Below are 22,799 nucleotides of genomic sequence, written 5' to 3'. Positions count from 1 at the left end.
CTGTGTAGCACCACTCAGCTGTGAAACAGCTTCCCTGGTCTGCACTGCCATGTTGGTGGGATCCCTGAGGGCATTTTTCCTTTCTTTTTTGTTTTTCTTCATTTTTCAGTTTCTCACCTCTCTCTGCTTTCCTTTCTTCTCCTGAATACCTGGCACTGTGTGCCATCTCTGCCCCTTCTAGACAGGCTGTGCAGTGCCTAGTGATTTGGGGAGCTGCTTTCTCAGTCTGTGTAGCCAAGCCAGTGGGCTGCCTTGGGAATTTTTTTTCTTCTCTTGTCTCTGTCTACCATCTTTCCGTTCTTTTCTCCTGAACACCTGGTGCTGTGTACCACCTGTGCTCCTTCTAGATGTGCTGTGCAGCGAGTGCCACACGGCTGGGGAGCCACTTCCCTGGTCCAAGCCACCACACTAGTGAGCTCCCTTGGTGCATCTTTTTTTTTTTTTTCTTTTCTCAATTTCTTGTCACCCTCTTCCTTCCTTACCCTTCTCCTGAACACCTGGCATCATGTGCCACCTCTGCTCCTTCTTGACAGGCTGTATAGTGCCACTCGGCTGGGGACCCACTTCCAGTGGGCTCCCTTGGGGCATCTTTTTTCTTTACTTTCTTCTTTTTTTCTTGGCTTCTTGTCTCTCTCTTCCTTCCTTCTTTATCCTTCTCCTGAACACCTGGTGCTGTGTGCCATCTCCTTCCTGATGGGCTGTGCAGTGCCACTCAGCTGGGGACCCACTTCCAGTGGGCTCTCTTGGGGCATTTTTTTTCTTTCTTTTTTCCACTTTATTTTCTTGGTTTCTTGTCTCTGTCTACATTTCTTCCATTCTTTTCTCCTGATCACCTAGCTGCATATGCCTTTCTCCTTTTTTTTTTTTAAATCTAGTTTCTTATCTCTCTCTCCTTTCCTTCGTTATGCCCATCTAACTGCATTTGCCATATCTGTCCCTTCTTGGCAGGCTGTGCCTCATCGCCTGGCTAGAGAATGATTGGCACATGGCTTCCCTGGATCTGCGCCACTCCAATGGAAGGCTCCCTCGGTGCTTTTTATTTTGGCTCCTGTTTCTCTCTCCTTTTTCTTTTCTTTCCCACACCCACTTAGCTTCACACATCACAACCTCCCCTCTCCTTCCTCCCTATCTGTATTGTGCACTGAACATCACACCCCTGAGCAGCACAGACATGGTCTACCAAAACCTGACCTACGCTGACCCCCAGCCTCACCCTGTTGGCCCCAGTATGTGCCCAAAACAACCCATCCCAGCCCCTCCCCTTGCACTGGATGTGTCCTGCTACACCACAGCTGAGCAACTGGCCCTGCCCATTGGACAAGGCAGTGAGAAGTATCATGCCTACAGATGAGCAAACAGCAAAGAATGCCCAGTCCACCTGCTCAGCCATAACCAAATAAAACAAAAAATCAGGATGAAACAAAGAAATCATCAATCAATAAAGGAAGAAAATAATTACTGAATGTCCCAAAGACAGCAGACAGTATCAAAACATATATATATATATATAAAAAAAAAACAGGACAAGATGGTTCCATTAAGCATCCAAAATAAAACACCAGATGGCCTTCCAGTAGAAGAAAAGGCACTGAAATTACCTGATAGGGAATTCAAATCTCTAGTAATCAGAGCTATCCAAGAGGGATAAAGCAGACAAAATGAGGAAAAAATAGACAAAATCATGGAAAAGACAGACAAAACAATGGAAGAATTTGGAAAAATAATACAGAAAAATAACAAAATGTCAAAATAGATTCACAACTAGAACTCCAAAAGATAAACAAAAAGATTTCAGAAATGGACAGTGTCATAGAAGGTCTGAGGAGCAGATTTGAAACAATGGAAGACGGGATCAGCAAAACCAAAGACAAATACTTAGATACCATTTTGTTTGAGGAAAAATCAGAGAAAAGAACAAAGAAAAATGAAGAAACCCTGAGAATGATGTGGGATACAATCAAAAGCAAATATTTGCAAGTGAATGGAGTTCGAGAACAGGGGGAGAAAATGGAAAACACAGAGAGGATCATTGAAGAATTGCTGACAGAAATCTTCCCTAATATCATGAAAGATGAAAAGCTGACCATCCAAGAAGCTCCATGAACACCATATAGGATAGACCCCAAAAGAAAATCTCCAAGGCATATCATAATCACATTTGCTAAAACCAAAGACAGAGAAAGAATCCTGAGAGCAGCTTGGGAAAAATGAAAAGTCACATACAAAGGGGAAACAATAAGACTAAGTCCTGATTACTTGGCAGAAACCATGCAGTCAAGAAGGCAATGGAATGACATATAGAAAACCTTGAAAGAAAAAAAAAAAATAGCCAACCAAGAATAATACATCCTTCAAAACTCTCATTCAAATATGATGGTGAAATTAGGACATTTCCAGATAAGCAAAGATTAAGGGAATATGTAAAAACTAAACCAGACTTACAAGAATTATTAAAAAGAGTTCTTTGGCCTGAGAACAAACAGCATCAGACAATAGCTTGAATCTAGGACACAAGACCGCATCAGCCAGATACCAGTCTAGGAAAAGAACTCTCAAGGATTAATCAAAACTGAAAGATTTATAACAGGGAACCAGAGAGATTAATCTGTAAATGACAACAACATCAGAACAATAAAAGAGGGAATAAATGGTGTAGTTATAGAACTTTCAAATGGAGAGGAAGGGTAAGGCAATTAAAAAAAAAAAAAAAAGGCAATACCAAGTAATAAAAACCTGATTCAAACTTAGGAAGATAAGGGTAAATTTTAAGGTAACCACAAAGAAAGTTAATAAATCTACTCTTCAACATAAAGAATAAAAATATAAAGTCTCCGTAAAAACAAAATCTACAAAAACAAAATAAATTAAAAAAAATCCGCAAACAAAAGGAATTCAGCACAGGAGAGTAAGAGGAACAAAAAAAACGTCAGCACCACAAAAAAAAAAAAAAAAAAAAGCAGTATAAAATGACATGAATAAACTCATACCTATCAATAATTACACTGAATGTAAATGGCCTAAGCACCCATAAACAGACAGAGAGTGACAGAATGGATAAAAGAACAGGATCCATCAATACGCTGTCTACAAGAGACACACCTTAGAAACAAAAACATAAATTTATTAAAAATCAAAGGATGGAAAAAAAATATCAAGCAAACAGCTACCAAAAAGAGCAGGAGTGGCAATACTAATCTCAGATAAAATAGGCTTTAAAACAAAATCCACCAAAAAAGACAAAGGGCATAATATAATGACTAACGGGATGATCCATTATGATGACATTACCATAATAAATATCTAAGCACCCAATGGTAAGGGTCCAAAATACATAAAAGAACCTCTAACAGCACTGAAAACAGAAGTTGACAGTTCTGCAATAATAGTAGGAGGCTTCAACACACCACTCTCAGTAAAGGACAGAATATCTAGAAAGAAACTCAAAAAAGATACAAAAGATCAAAAGGCAGCAATCAGCCAACTTAACCTCATAGAGATATATAGAACACTTCACCCAAGAGCTGTGAAGTACGTGTTCTTTTCCAATGCACGTGGAATGTTCTCCAAAATAGACCACATCTTAGGCCACAAAGGAGCCCTCAACAAAATCCAAAACACTGAGATAATACAAAGTATCTTCTCTGATCACAATGCCATCAAAGTAGAAATTAACAACAGGAAGAGCAAGGAAAAAAAATATCAATTATGTGGAAACTGAGTAACACCTTGCTTAAAAATCACTGGGTAATAGAAAAAATCAGAGCTAGAATAAAAAAATTCCTAGAATCAAATAAGAATGAAAACACATCATACCAAAACCTTTGGGACAGAGCCAACGCAATGCTCAGAGGTGAATTTATAGCAATAGACGCACACATCAAAAAAGAAGGGACAAAATCAAAACATTTAGCTACACAACTCAAACAAATAGAAAGAGAACAGCAAAAGAAGTTCACAGCCACCAGAAGAAAGGCAATAAGATCAAAGCAGAAATAAATGAAATAGAGAGTAGGAAAACAATAGAAAGAATCAACAAAACCAAAAGTTGTTTCTTGGAAAGGATCAGCAAAATCGACAAACCACTGGACAAATTGACAAAAGTAAAACAGGAGAGGATGCAAATAACCCCAATAAGAAATTAAATGGGAGGATATTACAACAGACCCAGCTGAAATAAAAAGGATAATAACAGAGTATTATGAAAAACTATATTCCAACAAATTTGAAAACCCAGAGGAAATAGACAAATTTCTAGAAACACACTACCTACCGAAACTAACACAAAATGATGTAGAAAATCTGAACAGACCCATAACAAGAGAAGAGGTTGAAAAGGTAAAAAAAAAAAAAAAAAACTTCCAACAAAAAAAACCCTGGCCTAGATGGTTTCGCTGGAGAATTCTACCAAACATTTAGAGAAGAGCTTACACCAGTACTATTCAAACTATTTCAGAACATAAAAAAGAAAGGAATACTTACAAATTCATTCTATTAAGCCAGCATAACCCTGATACCAAAACCAGGCAAAGACACCACAAAAAAAGAAAATTACAGACCAATATCTCTCATGAATATAGACACAAAAATTCTGAACAAAATTCTAGCCAATAGAATTAGGCATCCTATTAAACAAACAAACAAACAAAAAAACCATGACCAAGTACGATTCATACCAGGTATGCAAGGATGGTTCAACATTAGAAAATCAATCAATGTAATCCACCACATAAATAAAAGGAAAGAATCACCTGATCATCTCAATTGATGCACAAAAGGCATTTGACAAAGTCCAACACTCATTCCTGACAAAAACTCTCAATAAATAGGTATAGAAGGGAAATTCCCCAACCTAACAAAGCGTATCTAAACAAAACCATTATTAATGGAGAGAGGCTGAAACATTTCCCTTGAGAACAGGAACTAGACAAGAATGCCCTTTATCACCACTCCTGTTTAGTATTGTACTGGCAGTCCTAGCTAGAGCAATAAGGCAAAAAAAAGAAATAAAGAGAACCCAAATTGGTAAGGAAGAAGTAAAACTGTCCCTATTTGCAGATGATACAGCACTACATAGAGAACCCAAAAGACTCCACAAGAAAACTACTGGAACTAATAGCAAGATTCAGCAGAGTAGCAGGATACAAGGCAAACAGACAAAAATCAGTTGAATTTCTATACACCAATAACGAGAATAATGAAAAGGAAATCAGGAAAAAAATGCCATTTAGAATAGCCCCTAAAAAAATAAAATACTTAGGAATAAATCTAACCAAGGATGTAAAAGACCTATACAAAGAAAACTACAAAACACTGCTGCAAGAAACCAAAAGAGAACTACATAAATGGAAAAACATACCATGCTCATGGATAGGTAGACTCAAGATTGTGAAAATGTCAATTCTACCCAAAACAATCTACAAATACAATGCAAACCCAATTCAAATACCAACAGCATTCTTTAAAGAGATGGAAAAACTAATTATTAACTTTATATAGAAAGGGAAGACGCCCTGGATAAGTAAAGCACTATCGAATAAGAAGAATAAAGTAGGAAGGCTCGCACTACCTGACCTCAAAACCTACTAAACAGCTATGGTAGTCAAAACAGCCTGGTACTGATACAACAACAGATACATTGCCCAATGAAACTGAATTGAGAACTCAGATGTAAATTCATCCACCTACAGTCACCTGATCTTCGACAAGGGCCCAAAGTCCATTAAATGGGAGTAAATAGTCTTTTTAACAAATGGTGCTGGCAAAACTGAATGTCTATCTGTAAAAAAATTAGACAGGACCCATTCCTCAGCCACACACGAAAACTAATTCAAAATAGATCAAAGCCCTAAATATAAGACCAAAAACTATAAAAATCATAGAAGAAAAAATAGGATGAATGCTAGAGGCCCTAACACATGACATTAACAGGGTACAAACCATAACTAATAATATACAAACTGCAGAATATAAGCTAGATAACTGGGGTCTTCTAAAAATTAAACACTTATGCTCATTAAAAGACTTCACTGAAAGAGTAAAAAGAGAACCTACAGACTGGGAAAAATTTTTTGACTATGGCAAATCCGACAAAGGTCTAGGCTCTAAAATCTACAGGAAAATCCAACACCTCTACAACAAAAAGACAAATAATCCAATTAAAAAATGGGCAAAGAAAATGAACAGACACTTCACCAAAGACAACATTTAAGTGGCTAACAGACACATAAGGAAAATGCTTGACATCACTAGCCAATAAAAAAAAAAATATGTAAATCAAAACTACAGTGTGTACAGAAAACCCCTGGGGGAGCAGGAGAGCAGTGGGATGCAGACCCCAAATTCTTGTAAAAAGACCAAACGGTCTGATTGAGACTAGAAAGACCTCAGAGGTCTTGGTCCCCAGACCGTCTGTTAGCCCAAGACAGGAATCATTCCCAGAGTCAGCTCTTCAGACAGGGATTAGACTGGACTATGGGATAGAAAATGATACTGGTGTCTGGAGAAGAGATGAGAGGGCAGAGGGGGCCAGAAGCTGGTCAAATGGACACAAAAGTAGAGAGTGGAGGGAAAGAATGCCCTGTCTCATTAGGGGGAGAGCAACTAGTAGTATATAGGTGTATATAAGTTTTTGTATAAGAGACTGACTTGATTTGTAAGCTTTCACTTAAAGTACAATAAAAATTTAAAAACATTCATAACAACGACAAAAAACTACAATGTGATACCATCTCACCCTGGCATTACTGGCACGAATCAAAAAAGCAGAAATAACAAATGTTGGAGAGGCTGCAGGGAGATTGGAACTCTTACGCACGGTTGGCGGGAATGTAAAATGGTACAGCCATTTTGGAAAATAATATGGTGCTTCCTTGTTGTTGTTGTTGTTAGGAACCATCGAGTTGGTTCCAACTCATGGCGACCCTATGCGCAACAGAATGAAACACTGCCCCGTCCTACGCCATCCTTACAATCGTTGTTATGCTTGAGCTCATTGTTGCAGGCACTGTGTCAATCCACCTCGTTGAGGGTCTTCCTCTTTTCAGCTGACCCTGTACTCTGCCAAGCATAATGTCCTTCTGCAGGGACTGATCCCTCCTGACAACATGTCCAAAGTATGTAAGATGCAGTCTTGACATTCTTGCCTCTGAGGAGCATTCTGGCTGCACTTCTTCCAAGACAGATTTGTTCATTCTTTTGGCAGTCCATGGTATATTCAATATTCTTTGCCAACACCACAATTCGAAGGTGTCAACTCTTCTTTGGTCTTCCTTATTCATTGTTGAGCTTTCACATGCATATGATGTGATTGAAAATACCATGGCTTGGGTCAGACACACCTTAATCTTCAGGGTGACATCTTTGCTCTTCAACACTTTGAAGAGGCCCTTTGCTTCCTTAGAAAGGTAGAAATAGAAATACCATATGATCTAGCAATCCTACTCCTAGGAATATAGCCTAGAGAAATAAGAGCTGTCACACCAATAGACATATGCACACCCATGTTCATTGCAGCATTGTTCATAATAGCAAGAAGATGGAAACAACCTAGATGCCCATCAACAGATGAATGGATTAAAAAACTATGGTACATAGTACTACGCAGTGATAAAGAACAATGATGAATCTGCGAAGCATCTCATAACGTGGATGAATCTGGAAGGCATTATTCTGAATGAAATAAATTGATTGAAGGACAAATATTGCATGAGACCACTACTACCACTCATGAAAAGGTTTACACACAAGAAAGAAACAATCTTTGATGGTTATGAGAGAGGGGAGGGGGAGATGGAGAAACACTAAACAGACAACAACAAAAAAATGTGCCTAGTCCAAGTTGAGATGTGCTATAAGTGTACATTATGAACTGTATTTCAAAGACTTAGTACAAAGAAAAGAGTATAAAATGACTCAATAATTTGTATATTGACTACATTGAAATGATAACATTTTGGATATACTAGGTTTAGTTTCACCTGTCTCTCGAAGCCATGGTTAAGAACTCGGCTGCTAACCAAAACTTTGGCAGTTTGAATCCACCAGCCGCTCCTTGGAAATATACGAGGCAGCTCTACTCTGTTCTGTAGGAGTCACTATGAGTTGGAATAGACTCAACAGCAACAGCAACAGGTTTAGTTTTTTTGGACTACAAAATTTAAAATTAGATATGTGTCTTGCATAGTGGCTTCCATTATATTTCTGTTGAGTAGCAATTCTCTCAATATTTCCACTAGTGTGTTTAATAGGAACCTGAAAGCTACCTTACCAAAATGGAGTTTATGGTCTCTCTTCATAGGCCTGTTTCTCTCTGTGTGTTTAGAGTCCCATTGAGGCGCATCTGCCAGTCATCCAAACAGGGACCATGCAGTCATCCTTGATTCATTTTCTAACCTTATTTCCCACATAAATCACCTACGAAGTCCTGTCGATCTTATCTTCTAAAAAAAAATCCATCTTGAGTCTATTTCTCTTCTTCCCAACTGCCCCCTCTCTAGACCAGGTTGCCCTTATCTCTCACCTGGGTGACCGCAGTGGCTGCTAGCTTGCCACCCTACTGTGTTCTAGTCCTTGAACTTCATAAATGCAGGTCTGGTCTTGCCATCCATTCCCTGGGTTGAAACCTTTTAATGGCTCCCTGGTGCTTCCCCAGGAAAGTCCAGCATCCTTAATGTTCCATGGGCTTTTCTTGACCTGGTCTTTGCTTATAGTTCTAGTGTCATGTCTCAGCACTCTGCCATCCCTTCCCTGCACTCTGTGTCTCAGCCACATCCAACAGCTTCATGCTGTTCAGTTCATAAGGTTCAGATTCCGTGAACTTCACACAGAGGTCATTTTCTCTGGCAAGCTTCCCTGAGCTCCCTTATAGGTTTTGATATCCCTGTTGTGTACTAGTTCTCTATACTTGCTCTAACCAATAATCATAGCTCCTACATAGCTTTATAAGTTTTCCATCTTTCTTAGTATATGATAAGTAGGATGATGATAGGATTTTTTTTATGTTATGATGTCCAATGTCATGTTAAGCATATAGTCCCTCAATAAAATTTGTGTCGAATAAATGAATACAAATAAAAAATTATAGACTGCATCAAATCTTCTTATAATGTCATTATTGTCTACTTCTCTTTCAGGACATGTTCATAAGGAGTCCAGGGCATTTAACTTTTCTTCGGAAGACCCAGAATTAAAATGCTATACCAAGTCTTAGTTTCTAAAATCCTAGGAACATCTAATACTTTGGAATGTCCTTTAATAATGTGCTCTGGGTTTTTGCCTTCCTGGGGCTATCAACATTTCTTCTAACAGCTGATTCCTTCTTCCTCTCTCCCTGCTTTCAACTCAGTCAGCAGTTTGCCTACAGTTGCCAGTTGTTCTCTTGCCCTGGTGTTGTAGACACATAGAATTGTGTTGAGGGAGAACAAGAACTCAACCCTTACAACCACCATCTTGGGATTACATCTTTGTGTTATAGAGCACTCTATAGCTCCTTCAGTCCTAACAGACTTTTTCAGACATCAGCAAATCAGACCTTGAATTCATCTTTCAACTATTGACTAGATGGAGTGTGGGGGAAATCAAAATAGTTTGTTAGATGCTATGGATTGTCCAACGAGTCCTTCTGAGTTTGTATAGGGTGTGCATAAAATAAAGTCAGGAAATGTTCATATATTTGAAGTTATTTTTCAAAGACTGAAGATTAGAGCCATAATTAAGAATCATTTGTGATTCTTAGGTACAAGTCATGACTCACCTACTTCCTAGGTGGGTTCTTGTGGACTAGTTATTTCACCTCTTTTTGTTTCTGTTCTCTCATCAGTAAAATGGGAATAATGGTATTTATGTAGCAGGGTCATTGCTTGGCTTGTAGTAAGTGCACAATAATGTTGGCTTTAGTAAGCCTGTATTTTACCCTTGTGATTTATAAAATAACACATGAGAGTACTATTAATTGATTCAAATACTCTAGATTATTATGTTTCTGGAAACAAATCCCTGGCAAGGGAATTCAGTGTATTCAAATGTACCACAATCCGCTTCTTGAAAAATACGGGAATAATTCCCAGTAATCACATGGAAATTATTCCAGAGAACCTTCTAGGTTGTCATACAATCTGGAGTCATGCAAGACGCAGTCTTTGATTCGTTGTACCCCAGCGCCTTCTGTTTCTTCCTTCCTGCTTTGCTTGGAAAAGAAAAGGTTAATGCTCTGTCCATCGCCTTGATTCTTAGATCTTGCTTAATATCCTCTCCTGTAGTGCTTGCGTTCAGTTTTTACCTATGTAACTGCTCTTAATGTGTCAGTGTTCAAAGTATGAGGCACCCCCTGCCTCTGTGAAGGCAAAAGTAAAGAAGAGTTCAAATGGAAATTTTGGCCTAGCTTTTCCTTTAATAATTGCCTGACTCTCCTTCCTAGGGATAAATAGGCATGGCATCACTAATGGTATCTTTTCAGTCCTCAAAAAAACAAAACAAAACAAAAAAAAACCCTGTGAGACAGGAAAATTCCAAGAACTATCCTGGCTTGGCAGCAGAAGTTACAGCAATAAAATAGAAAAAGCTCTAAAAATCATAATGGATGTCAAACTGAGGAATACCTTCAGAACACTGTATGGTTAATAAGGTTCATGAATAATAATGGGGCACAGTGATATGCTGGTAAATGTTTAACAACTGGCTTTTCAGAATAAAAAATCCTGATTTGTAGCATTTATTTATTTCTGTGGTTAAAGCCACCCATATGATGTCACTGCACACAAGCTGGGGAGAAGAGCTAACAATAGCTTCTTGGGAGCCGGGGTCAGTCACCTCTACCACAGGACTACTGAAGACAGATTTTTTATTTTTTGTCCAACTCCCTGTCTGATGTATAGCATTGTTTTTCAATATCCCTGACAAGTACTTGTCTACCTTCTGGTTGAAAGCCCCAATGATGGCATTCTTACATTGTTGTCATTAGTTGCCATTGAGTTGGCTCCAACTCAGGGCGACCCCATATACAACAGGAAAACACTGCCCTGTCCTGTGCCACCTTTACAATCATTAGTATGCTTGAGTCCATTATGGTGGCCACTCTGTATTTTGAGTGGTTTAAATTAGGAGACTCATCTTCTAGCACTATATTGGACAGTATTGTGTTGTGATTTGTAAAGTATCCATTGGCTAATTTTCAGAAGTAAGTTGCCAGACCTTTCTTCCTAGTCTGTCTTAGTCTGGAAGCTCTGCTGAAACATGTCTACCATAGATAACCCCTGCTGGTATTTGAAATATCAGTGGCATAGCTTTCAGCATCACACCAATATACAAGCCACCCACAGTATGACAAACTGACTGACAGGTGCTAGATTCTCATATTTGAGGTGGTCATTCCATTTGGGCTCAGCAGATCAAGAGAAGGGATGCAATGGTGTATCAAGGATCATCTTAGGTAATATCACTCATATCTTTTGTTTCTTTTTGTGGATTAAGAGAGAATGAACAAGGAGTGTTGGCCTAGTAAAAGAGCAGATACATATATTGCAAAAACTGTGGTAGTCTGAAAACAGACTACTTTAAGGAGATACCAGGTTAATTCTCGGGCTTCTCTATGATAAATTATTGCTTTAGCCAACTCCGAAAAAAGGCAGACAGAAATATACATCTGCAAACTCATGGAGGGATGAAGGTGGGATGTGCCTGCTAGAAACACAGGAATCATTAGGTCATGTGACTTGCGTGTCTGTCTCCCAGTTCTGTTTTGTATGTGAGTGTATGTGAGTGTAAGGATTTATTAAATGTTTGGTGAGAGACTGAGTATTACAGTTTCTTTTCTCTTTTTTAGGCATACCTGAAAGGAGAAATATTTAAGTGTTTCTGAATCTATAATGGCATATATGAAAAAAAAAACTTATGAATTACATAAAATATCACTGGATTGTGGCAGGTCAACAGGTGGCTTAGCATCCTGTAACAAGGACTACTATAAACCCAGTGTATTTTTTAAAGAATGCTTAAGCAGAGCTGTGCCACACAAATTTTGTTGGGTGGTCTTAAAATTTGGATTTTGTCCTCTTTGTGTCGTGAAAGATGAGAGCGAGAGCAGCAAGTACCACTATCCAGGAGATGCTTGCAGCACAATTTGAGACTAGCTATTTCAATGTGTCTAGCTTAGGAGATGTGTAATTACAAAGAGTTTATTTTACATTTGTTCTGAATTCAGAGCATTTAGAGCTTAATGCAGTATTTGTCTTGATACATAGAGATATGAACCCTCAGGAAAAGTAAGTTAATGGTAAACACAAACCAGGAGTTAATATTTGTCCTCATTGGTATTGATGATTACCTGACAAATCCTTTGTGGGCAGTATACATTCGACAGTTCTGTGCAGTACATGGGCACTAAATTACATCACCGTTTTTTTTTTTATGGTAAATTGGTACTTAGGCTGGGAAGTTTTAACAAGTGACAGTGCTATATTTCTAAAGAAAATTGTCCCTGACTTTAAAAAAAGCTTTTTCTTTTTTTTTTTTTAAAGAACAAAAATAAGACACCCATCCTCCCCACCCCGAAAAGAAAAAGTAACGTGCAAGGCTTGTAGTCCTTTTGTCTTTTTGATTGTATACAGGAGCTGTTGCTGATGCAGAGGCAAGGGTTAATGTTGAAAATGGACTGGTTGCCTCCTGATTTCTTGCACATAAAGCCATGAGAAGTTCAGGGAGAGACTTCTTCCCCTAGTAATGAAGCTCTCTGCTGCTAATGGCCCATGCAGACTCCCTTGGCTCCTCCAAATTAGAAATACTTTTGTACTCCTTTGCTTCATTAACAGTAAAGAGTGGGAGATTGGTGGCTATTTAGGGCACGGGGAAATTGGTGGCTATTTAGGGCAAGCAAAAATTGTAGTAGTTATGGTTGGTAAATTCTCTTCCTGGTGTTCTTCAACTCTTGATGTTCTTTGGTTGCTTTTTAGAAGAACCCGTCACTGTCACTGCTGGCATTTGGCCTAAAAGGATGGGAGCTGACTTGACTTTTAAGTTTTGACCCCAGGTGATGGTCAGTGCAAGGCATCTTTCCTAGTGGGTTATGGGTCTTTTACATTTTGATTTGCTTTTCAGAATGCAACATATGACCCTTTCCACTACCAGCTAGAATAAAGGTATATTTGGTAACCTCCTTCTCTACGGGTATGGTACTACAGAAAGTTGCTGCTGCATGTGAGTGCCTGTGAACTTGGTTGAGACGGATGGGGATGTTTGACAGGATCACAGCTGTAAGAGAATGGGCGATGCACACAGGGGGAAAAGGAAAGACAATTTAGGATCACGGCGTGCTATGGTAGGTCTCTGCTTGATCAAGGGGTTAGCATCAGACTCCTGGAAGCTGACTGGAAGGAGAAGGGCATACAAAAAAAGGTGTGAAGCTGTCAAAGACAAAGAGAGCCTTATCAAGGCTAATAGTGGTTTGAAAATATTTGAAGAGGGTGTCATATTTATAAGGGCCTTCAGAAACTGGGGAAATGTATAGAAAAATTGTACCTTCCAAAATTGAGATGGCAGTCTATAGAAACTAGACTCATTGAGGAAAAATAACATCCTAAAAACTGATTTATCAGTGTGGTGCTGATGGAAGTTTGAGAAGTAAGATTAAGTCTAGTGAAGGTAAACAGCGGGACTCTTGAGGACACATTGCTAGAATTCAGAAACATTTCTGCAAATAGCTCCTCAATTGATTATATTATAACATATTCAGGCACTTTTTTCTTAATTTTCAAGGTAGGATGCAGAATATCTAAGAAAAGAGGGACAAAATATAGGTTGGTAAGGTAGGAGGTCACTATGCATCAGAATCAACTTGATGACAATGGGTTGTGGTTTAAGGCAGGAGGAATTCAATGTGAACAGATGGGTCAGTTGACCAAATAAAATTTTTCTTTTGGTATATAGTTAAAACAAAACAAAAACAAACAAACAAAAAACCCAACTACTTGTAAAGGTAATTTAATTGAGAGCATTTGACTAGGGTAGAAAAATATGAATTTTCTTTATTCTTTACATATATTGGGCCAATTTGTATTGGATGATCTAGAGCTTTGGACTCATGATTTCAGTCAGGAGAAGAGAGAACCATGAAGATTAAGGACAAATGGCTGGAAAATACAGAGAGAGAGAAAAGAATAAGGTTTTCTAAAGCCTTCCTAAAGGTTAATATTTAAAAATAAGTCCCATAAGTGGAGTGATCTTTTGTCTGATGATGTGAACTCCCCATCAAGACCAAAAACCCAAACCTGCTGCCGTTGAGTCAATTGCAACTCATACTGACCTTGTAGGACAGGGTAGAACTGCCCCATAGGGTTTCCAAGGAGCAGCTGGTGGCTTCAAACTGCTGACCTTTTGGTTAGCAGCTGGGTTCTTTAACCACTGCATCACAAAGCCTCCAAACTCCCCATAGCTGGATGAAATTTAGAGGGGAATGGATGAAATACCATGGAGGCAAATTTTTAGAATGGGTGGTGTTATGAATTGAATTGTGTCCCCCCAAAATATGTGTTGGAATCCTAACCCCTATACCTGTGGATGTAATCCTGTTTGGGAATAGAATTTTCTCTGTTATGCTAATGAGGCCATATTAGTGTAGGGTGTGTCCTAAATCTAATCACTTCTGAATTATAGAAAGAGCGGATTAGACACAGAGGCAAGCTCTTACTAGGGAAGACAGATTCCATGTGAGGACCTTCTACAAGCCTAACCAAGCAACACTGGGCTATGGACAAAGAAGGAATCAACATGGCCCAGACCCTGATTTAGACTTTTAGCCTCTAAAACAGTGAGAAAATAAATGTCTGTTCTTTAAAGTTATCCATTTGTGGTATTTGTGTTACAGCAACGCTAGCAGACTAAGACAGTTGGGAATTTAGAGCCTTCATGCCTGTTCTGACTCTAAGAATGTGATTTAACGATTGTCTATTAATCCTGGTTTAAATCCTGATAGAAATGTGGACAATAAAACAAAAACTAGGTATTCTAATCTCAAAGAGGGGAAAGGGTATTTAATTCTCAGATATCCCAAGTATTTTTCATCCCTTTCATTTCACTAATTAAGGGATGAAATAAACACACATCATCTTGCCAGAAATATGTATCAAGTGCTACAGTGCTAAGGTCAATGCTCTGTACCATGAAAGGCTGGGGTGTGTTTGTAGATGACCAAATATCCTGAATAAATAGAGATAGTCCAGGATGGAAATCTGGCTCACCTGAGGCTCTTCATTAAATGAGCTGCGATGGATATGGATACCCTTGGCGATGGGTTGTTGTTAGTTGCCATCGAGTCGACTCCGACGCATGGCAACCCTGTATGCAGAGTAGAACTGCTCCATAGGGTTTTCAAGGCTGTGATCTTTCAGAGACAGATTACCAGGCTTGCCTCCTGAGGCAAATGTACATAACAAAACATACACCAACTCAACAATTTCTAAATGTACAATTTAGTGACACTGATGAGATTTTTCAAGATGTGCAAGCATTCTTGCTGTCTTTTTCCAAATCTAACACCATTAACATAAACCCAATGCCTCCTGAACAAAAACTCCCCCTTCCCCCCACCCAACCCTGGTAACCACTATCTTTGGTTTCTGTATATTTGCTGATTTTGTCTAAGTGATTTTATCTAAGTGATTGTCATTTTGCTACTGACTTATTTTGCTTGGCGTGGTGTTTTCAAGGCTCACCCCTGTTGTGGCATGTACCACCTCTATTTTACAAAGAAAGGAAACTGAAGTTTAAAGAGGGTCAGTAATTTGCCCAGATTCACACACTCAGTGCTTGCAGGCCTAGATATCTAATTTACACTCACTTGATTCCAGAACCCAAATGCTTAACACTAAAAAAAAAAATGTTTCTTTTTATAATATGCCACTGGATTATAAACTGTCTTTGGATGGATTCATGCCACACCTCATTTTGAAAACCCAACATCCTCATTCATCTCATTTCCCTTTACTTTGAGAATTTAATTGTCTGCCTGAAGCAAAATGCCACAGTTAAAGATTCTCATGAAAACTAAACCAAAGGGGAACAACAGTCATAAAGTGCATTGGGTTTTTTTTTTTTTTTTTGACTTTTGCTTTGTTTTTTAGGTCCACTTTGACTTTCTTTCAGCATGTGGTTAGGTCTGTTTATGTTCTAGTGAGGTCTTAAAAATCACTTCTGGGGACAAGCTATGTAAAATGATCTTGGACTATAAATTTCTAATTCTGCAGTGTGACATTTACCTATTTCTTTCTTTATACTCTGCCTCAGTTTCCTCATTTGGTAAAAATAAGTTTTTCTAGAACTCTTTTATATTAATTAGGAAAATGGCACTGACTGCTTTTGGAAATTCTCATTCATGCGTTTTTTTTTTTTAATTTTATTTTTGGTGAAAATGTATACAGCAACACCAGCTCCCATTCCACAGTTTCTAGACATAATGATCAATGATATTGGTTACATTCTTCACATTGTGTCAACATTTGCATTATTTCTGTTCCAGTTGTCTCACTTCCATTAACTTAATCTCCCTAACCCACAACCTTCTCATCTATGCTTTAAAATAGTTGTTGACCCTTTGGTGAACACAATATTCAAGAGTGACAATCTTTATTATTTGGGCTAAACTGTTTCTTAGTTTAAAGGTGATTTCAGGGGATATTTCAATTCAAGGTTTGAAAAACAACTCAGGGCCGTTGTCTTGGAGACTCCTCCAGTCATTCATGCATTTTTCAGTCATATAATAAACCTTACTTGAGTATGCTGTGTGTGCCAGGGTGGAGGATACCTAAGAGGAAGGAAAACATACCTCTAACTCAAGGATCTTACAATCTGTGTTTTTTGAAAAACCAAATCAACAACAATGAGCTGCTATAATAAAAGTGAACACTGGGCATTGTGCAAGCCCACAGGAGAGGAGCCAGATCACCTCTTCATTCTAGAAGATCAGCTGAAGCTGTTCCTGCTGGGTAATGGGACCTAGGCTTCTGAGAGTGTAGACATCGCATGCCCTGCGTCTCAGTCATTGTTCTCATAAAAAAAACTAGTTGCTATCGAGTGGATTCCAACGCATAGTGACCCATGTGTGTCAGAGTAGAACTGTGCTCTACAGGGTTTTCAATGGCTAATTTTTTTCAGAAGTAGATCGTCAGGCCTTTTTTCTGAAGTGCCCCTGGGTAGGCTTGCACCTCCTACCTTTTCTGTTAGCTGAGCGTGTTAACTGTTTGCACCACGCAGGGACTCCTTGTTGCTCCTCTAGGAACACCTAGTTATCGGTAATAATATGGATATTTTCTGCTGCTGATGCATTTGGTCTACAGCAAAATTCTGGCCATGGGCATTTCTTTGTTTAATAAATAGTATATATTCCTGGCTCATATAAACTCTCTAAGGGATACTTACTAGTGGCCTAAGAGCTGAGTGTTATACCTGTAGCCCATCAGGCGAGTGTGATGCACAAACAATCCAATAGCAACTTCCTCCAGGGCAGTTTGGACCACTCACTGACTGTTAAAACCACCATAGACATGTACATGAAGAGGGCCTGAGATGTACAGGGAGAGAATACAGTCATGAATTACAACTGATAAAAGAGGAGTACATTAGATCCAGAACTGGCAAATAACTGGAAACCCATTTTATTTATTTTTAATTACCCTAGAACTAATGCACCAGATGTTTCTTATGATTTAACTCTGACTGACAGCAGAAATCAGACAACCACTGTCAGTTACGTACGTGACACGTTGTCAAACCCACATGGCTGGATGGCTCTCCTCTTGGACCAAGAGACCTACACTTTGCGATTTGAGACCCCTTGGATCAGCAGACCTCTGCAGGTAACCCCAGGCATTCACTCAGTGTTACATCCCATCCCCTAAGGGTTCTTACCTTTCCTTCTGTGAAATAAGGGGTTGTAGGTATTAGCATCTTTTCATGCTGATAAAGAAAACTCTGCATCAGCATTTTGGGCCAAATAAACATAACCTGAATATGAGATTTGGTTGCTTTTATAATTTGAAAATTTTAGAATTTGCTTAGGTCTCACCTTGAATGGAGAATGGTTCTGCCAGAAATTTTAATCTTATGGATATAATGAAAAACAGTTCCTAAGCATTCTATAGGATTGCATTCTTATCTTAGGGGTTAAGAATCAACTTACCCCAGAGGGAAGTGTTTGTAGCCTGAGAAAATGGCTTAACAAAAGGCATTTAGACATTGAATACTGCCACCTTGTGGTCAAATATTAACTTGTAAATGAAGGTCTATATGGCTTGTGTGCGTGTGTGTTTCTCAATTTTTTAAACCCTCGTGGCCTAGTGGTTAAGTGTTACAGCTGCTAACAGAAGGGTCAGCAGTTCAAATCCTCCAGGCGCTCCTTGGGAACTCTATGGGGCAGTTCTACTCTGTCCTATAGGGCCGCTATGAGTCGACAGCAGCGGGTTTGTTTTTGGGTTTATGAGTCCTGGGGCCTACGTTGGGCTGAAGGAGTCATATGTTTTGGGGAAGCAAAGATTGGACTAGTGATCCTGAAAATGGATACAGTTTATGCAAAAATAGCAATACAGTGGATTTCCTCAAGCTTCTTTTCTTTTAACACACTTTCTCCCCTCTCACCAAACACATTCCTCCTAAGGGTCATGAAGGCAGTGCTTAGGGAGTTAGAAGCTGCTTTTAGTGTGACATAGTTCTGGGAGAGTCAAAGCAGAATCTCTTGATCCTCTAGTCACGGGTCTCAAAAAGGCTGCACGCCTCCCCTTCCTCTTCTTGAGGTTCCAGTGAGGACATTCTGTGGAATTATCGTAACTTGAGGGCAGAGAGGTGGTGATTCTGGAGCTAGATGGCCTCAGTTTATATCCTGGTCCTGCACTGTCCAGTTTTGGGATGCAGGGCAAGTTACTCAACCTCTGCCTGCCTCAGTCTCTCCTCATCTGTAAAGAGGGTAGTAACAGTAACCATCACAGTGGGTCTCGCAAGGATTGAATGACTTACAAAAATAAGAATGTGCCCAACACTCTATCAATATTAGCTCTAATGGTTGTAAATGGATGACATTCCCATCACTGCCTGCCTCTATAAGTTGTGGAGAAAAATTGGAGAGAAATTCTAGACCTGTTTCTATCTCTTCTAGCTGTACGACCTAGGACAAGTCTGTTCACTTATCTGGGCATTGGTTTTCTTATCTGTTAATTGAGGTTGTTAAACAAGAAGATCCTTAGGGCCTCTTCCAGTTCCTCACAACATTCTATGAATTTGTAACTTTAAAGATGAAATTACTAGGGAGTGGATTTAACTTTATATATATGGAGTGGATTTTAATGTAGGTCCATTCCCCCCCCCCCAAAAAAAATTACAGTTTGGGTCTGAACTGTCTTATTTCTAAACCGCTCCATCAGCCTTCTCTCTAGTCCTTTTTTTTGGGGGGGGGGGCTTCCTCACTAAATGAGCGCTGTTGTTCTTTTCTCACTCTTCAAGTTCTCGGCGACATTTGATAACTTTGCTCCTGGGAATCACCTCCTGCTGGTGCACACAGACCTGCCACCATACCCTGAAATCCTCGTAAGGTGCGGGAGTCAGGTGGGCCAGCCCCTTTCCTCTCTTCCATCACCTGATCAGGACCAAAGCTGTGACTGGTTCTTCGATAGTCATTTGAGGCAACTCACCTATCTTGGTAAGTATAATTGGGTAAATGTTTTGAGGTTATGTAGTCAGAAACCACTATTCGCTCTTTGGTTACCGACCTTGGTGCTATGAAAGGCTGATGAACTGAAAGGGACAGTTGTGTGTATGGTTAAGTGCATGGGCTCTGCAATCAGAATGCCCACATTTAAATTCCAGCTGCAACACTTAGTAGCTATGGGACAGTGAGTAGGTACTCTCTCTGTAAGCTCAGTCTCCTCATCTGTAAAATGGGATAATAGGACCTACCTCAAAAGATAGGAAATTAAATGAAGGATAGCATGGAAAACACTTCAGCAGAGTGCCTATCTCACCGCAGGTGCTTAGTAAATATTGGTTGCTATTAATAGTTTTGGAGCCCTGGTGGCACAGTGGTTAAGGGCTTGGCAGCTAACCAAAAAGTTGGCAGTTCAAATCCACCACCTGCCCCTTGGAAACTCTATGGTGCAGTTCTACTCTGTCCTGTAGGGTTACTAGGAGTCGAAATTGACTTGACGGCAACGGGTTTTTGTTTTAGTTTTATTAATAGTTTTAATTTGCTTTAGGGCAGTGTTGTATTTGTGTTTGTACAATGAAAAAATAGCTGCACATGGAAAGACAGAATGGTTGATTGTGGCCACAGGTACAAGGAACCGCAGAGATGACTAGTTGACAGATACAGAGAGAGGAAGACCTGGTAAAATAGGTCTCTAGAATGACAATTGGTCTTACTTGATCCTGGGCAAATTCAGGGGCCCTCATCCACACAGCACGCCCAAGGCCTTGTCACAAATTGGCTGTAAGAATTTAGAGAGCTGGGAAATTTTCCTGAGTTCCTTGTCCTGCTCACATGTGCCTAGCCATATGTTAATGTAATCTGATCTACTGTTAGCCCTAACTATTAAATTTCAATAGCATCAGAGAACAGAGAGCAGAAGCCTGGTGCTTCCCTGGTATTTTTTAAGTATTGGATGAATGGATTGTTGTATGTGGTATCGGCGCTGAATTGTACCATTGAAGTTTTATTTCTGATTTGATCTCTCTGTAATTGTAACCTAAAACTGTAAACACTGGGAATGGACAGAGAACCCTGAGACTAGAGTTTTACCAATAGAGTCTTCAGCTTTAACTATGGACCCCTCAGTTGATGTATATCATGGAACAAAGTTTTAACTTCAAATTGCTTTTCTACTATACTTAGCATGGTTCTGAAGAGCCTCTTGTGTCCATTGGTCAGATTGTGTTCAGTAACTGCAAACTAATTCCAACCCTTAGATAAGCCAAGCATGATAAAGGGAAATTTATCACAAAAAGAAAAAAGATGATTTTAAAAATTTTATTCCCCTTTGTTAGCATAGTTAATTGAGTTGACAGCAAGTTGTAATATTGTACTGTATATGCACATATATGGTGAAAATACACATTAGTGTATATACGTCTATATAGATGTATATATGTGTATTTACATATAATGTAGATGAGTATTTCAATATAAAACATTGCTATTGGGTAGATGATCTTTAGTAAATAAAGTAATTCTTTGTATCATAATATTCTAGTGTTTCCACCTTCAAATAATGAGTGGGAAAAGGAGCAGGAAGTAGCAGAGGGTTGGTTGAATATTTAATAAATTTGGAGACGATTCTCAGTGGTCCAAATAGTGGCTTTTGTGGTCAATGTGCCTTCTCTACCAAGGGTGTGGGGTAGATGAGTAGTTGGAGACATGTATGTTCCCATTTCTGGGCTGGCACAAGAGAGGACGTGGGAGCAAAGGAGGAACAAAGGCTTGCACTGCTCCTTGATGGTGGTACCCAGCGGCTATGTTGAGTTGTGTAGGTTTGGTTATAGTTTTGGATATCCTCTGTGTAAAGTTTACAACATTGCTAGCAAGTTGGTGATTAGGCTACTGTGTTTTCTCCAGACCTGACTGGACTCCCTAATGCCATAATGGCAGTGAGGTAGTTGTCATGGATACCCGTCTTAGTTACCATAAGTGGGTGGCTATAAAGAACAAATTAATTTTCTTGCAGTTCAGGAGGCTAGAAGTCTAAATTCAGAGTATGGCTCCAAGGGGAAGTCCTTCTTTGTTTATTTCAGCTCTTAGTAGTCATGAATCCTTGAAGTTCCTGGGTTTGTAAGTTCATCTGCTGCCTTAGTCGTCCAGTAGCTTCTGTCTTCATTCAGTATGTTCCTACTCTGTGTCTAATCTGCTCTTTTTGTAGCTCAGAAATGATTAAATTTAACACACACCTTACCCCAAAATGACCTCATAAACATAACAAAGAAAATACTCTTCCCAAAATGGATCACATCCACATATATAGGGGTTAGGATTCCAACACATATTTTGTGGGGGACACAATTCAATCTCTAACATACTGCAACACCACCCCAAGAAGTATAGTTTCTGTTATGTATAGTGGATTTTAAGTATTGATTAAATTGTTGCTTTTGCTTAATTTTCTTTCAGACCATATGACTTTATAGGTCTGTGACTGGGACAATGTTTAGAAAATACATTTTATTTAAGAAGAGAACAGAAGTCAAGCGGTCTTCCTGTGAAAACATGGGGAGAGTTGTGAATCCATGAGTTTCGTTTTATTTTAGGGAAACTGCTTGACCTCCTTCTGTTCGACCAAGTTTCCTCTGTGACTTTCAACAGTGCTGCTCATTTTCCTGGCCGGCGTTTCATTCCCAGACAATTGACAATTGGCTGTGCTTCATTCATTCGTTGACCACTTCTAAGTGGACCATCTTTTGTTTTGTTTGCTTGGAACCTTACCACATCCCGTGGGATAGGAAGTTGTAAAAAATCACAATTATCTTCATTTCCTCCATTTGGCTGCTTCATGTGTCGTTTGAGATGCCTGGCTAATCTTAGATCAAATGAGAATGAGAGAAAAGATCAGAACCCAGGCATTCTAGCTCCTGGCTGTGGATCTCTCCACTAGAGTGTGCTGCCCACTAAATAATCATTGATCACTGACCAAGAAAAAAAGGGGGGTGGGAGGAATGGTACTAGGCAGGGTGATGGCAGAAAACTTCTCACTGACCCCCAGGGACAAAGAAAAAAAAAATAAATCTGCACGTGCAATATATTTTGGTCCTTGCATTCCTCTTCACCAAGGCAAGTTTTATCC

At 39.3% G+C, this 22,799-nt stretch overlaps 1 protein-coding gene across 1 annotated transcript in view; it reads left to right on the top strand.

The window, feature by feature from the left end:
• PKHD1 (PKHD1 ciliary IPT domain containing fibrocystin/polyductin) overlaps positions 1-22,799 on the top strand; it is a 593,425-nt gene that overhangs the window by 283,032 nt on the left and 287,594 nt on the right. The window contains exons 49-50 of the mRNA XM_049894022.1: positions 17,663-17,840; positions 19,477-19,672. Of these exons, the coding sequence (XP_049749979.1) occupies positions 17,663-17,840; positions 19,477-19,672 (374 nt within the window). The remainder of the gene's footprint in view (positions 1-17,662; positions 17,841-19,476; positions 19,673-22,799) is intronic.

This window comes from Elephas maximus, chromosome 1, assembly GCF_024166365.1.
Source record: "Elephas maximus indicus isolate mEleMax1 chromosome 1, mEleMax1 primary haplotype, whole genome shotgun sequence".
Taxonomy (NCBI): domain Eukaryota; kingdom Metazoa; phylum Chordata; class Mammalia; order Proboscidea; family Elephantidae; genus Elephas; species Elephas maximus.
This window is presented reverse-complemented; position numbering and strand designations above follow the sequence as displayed.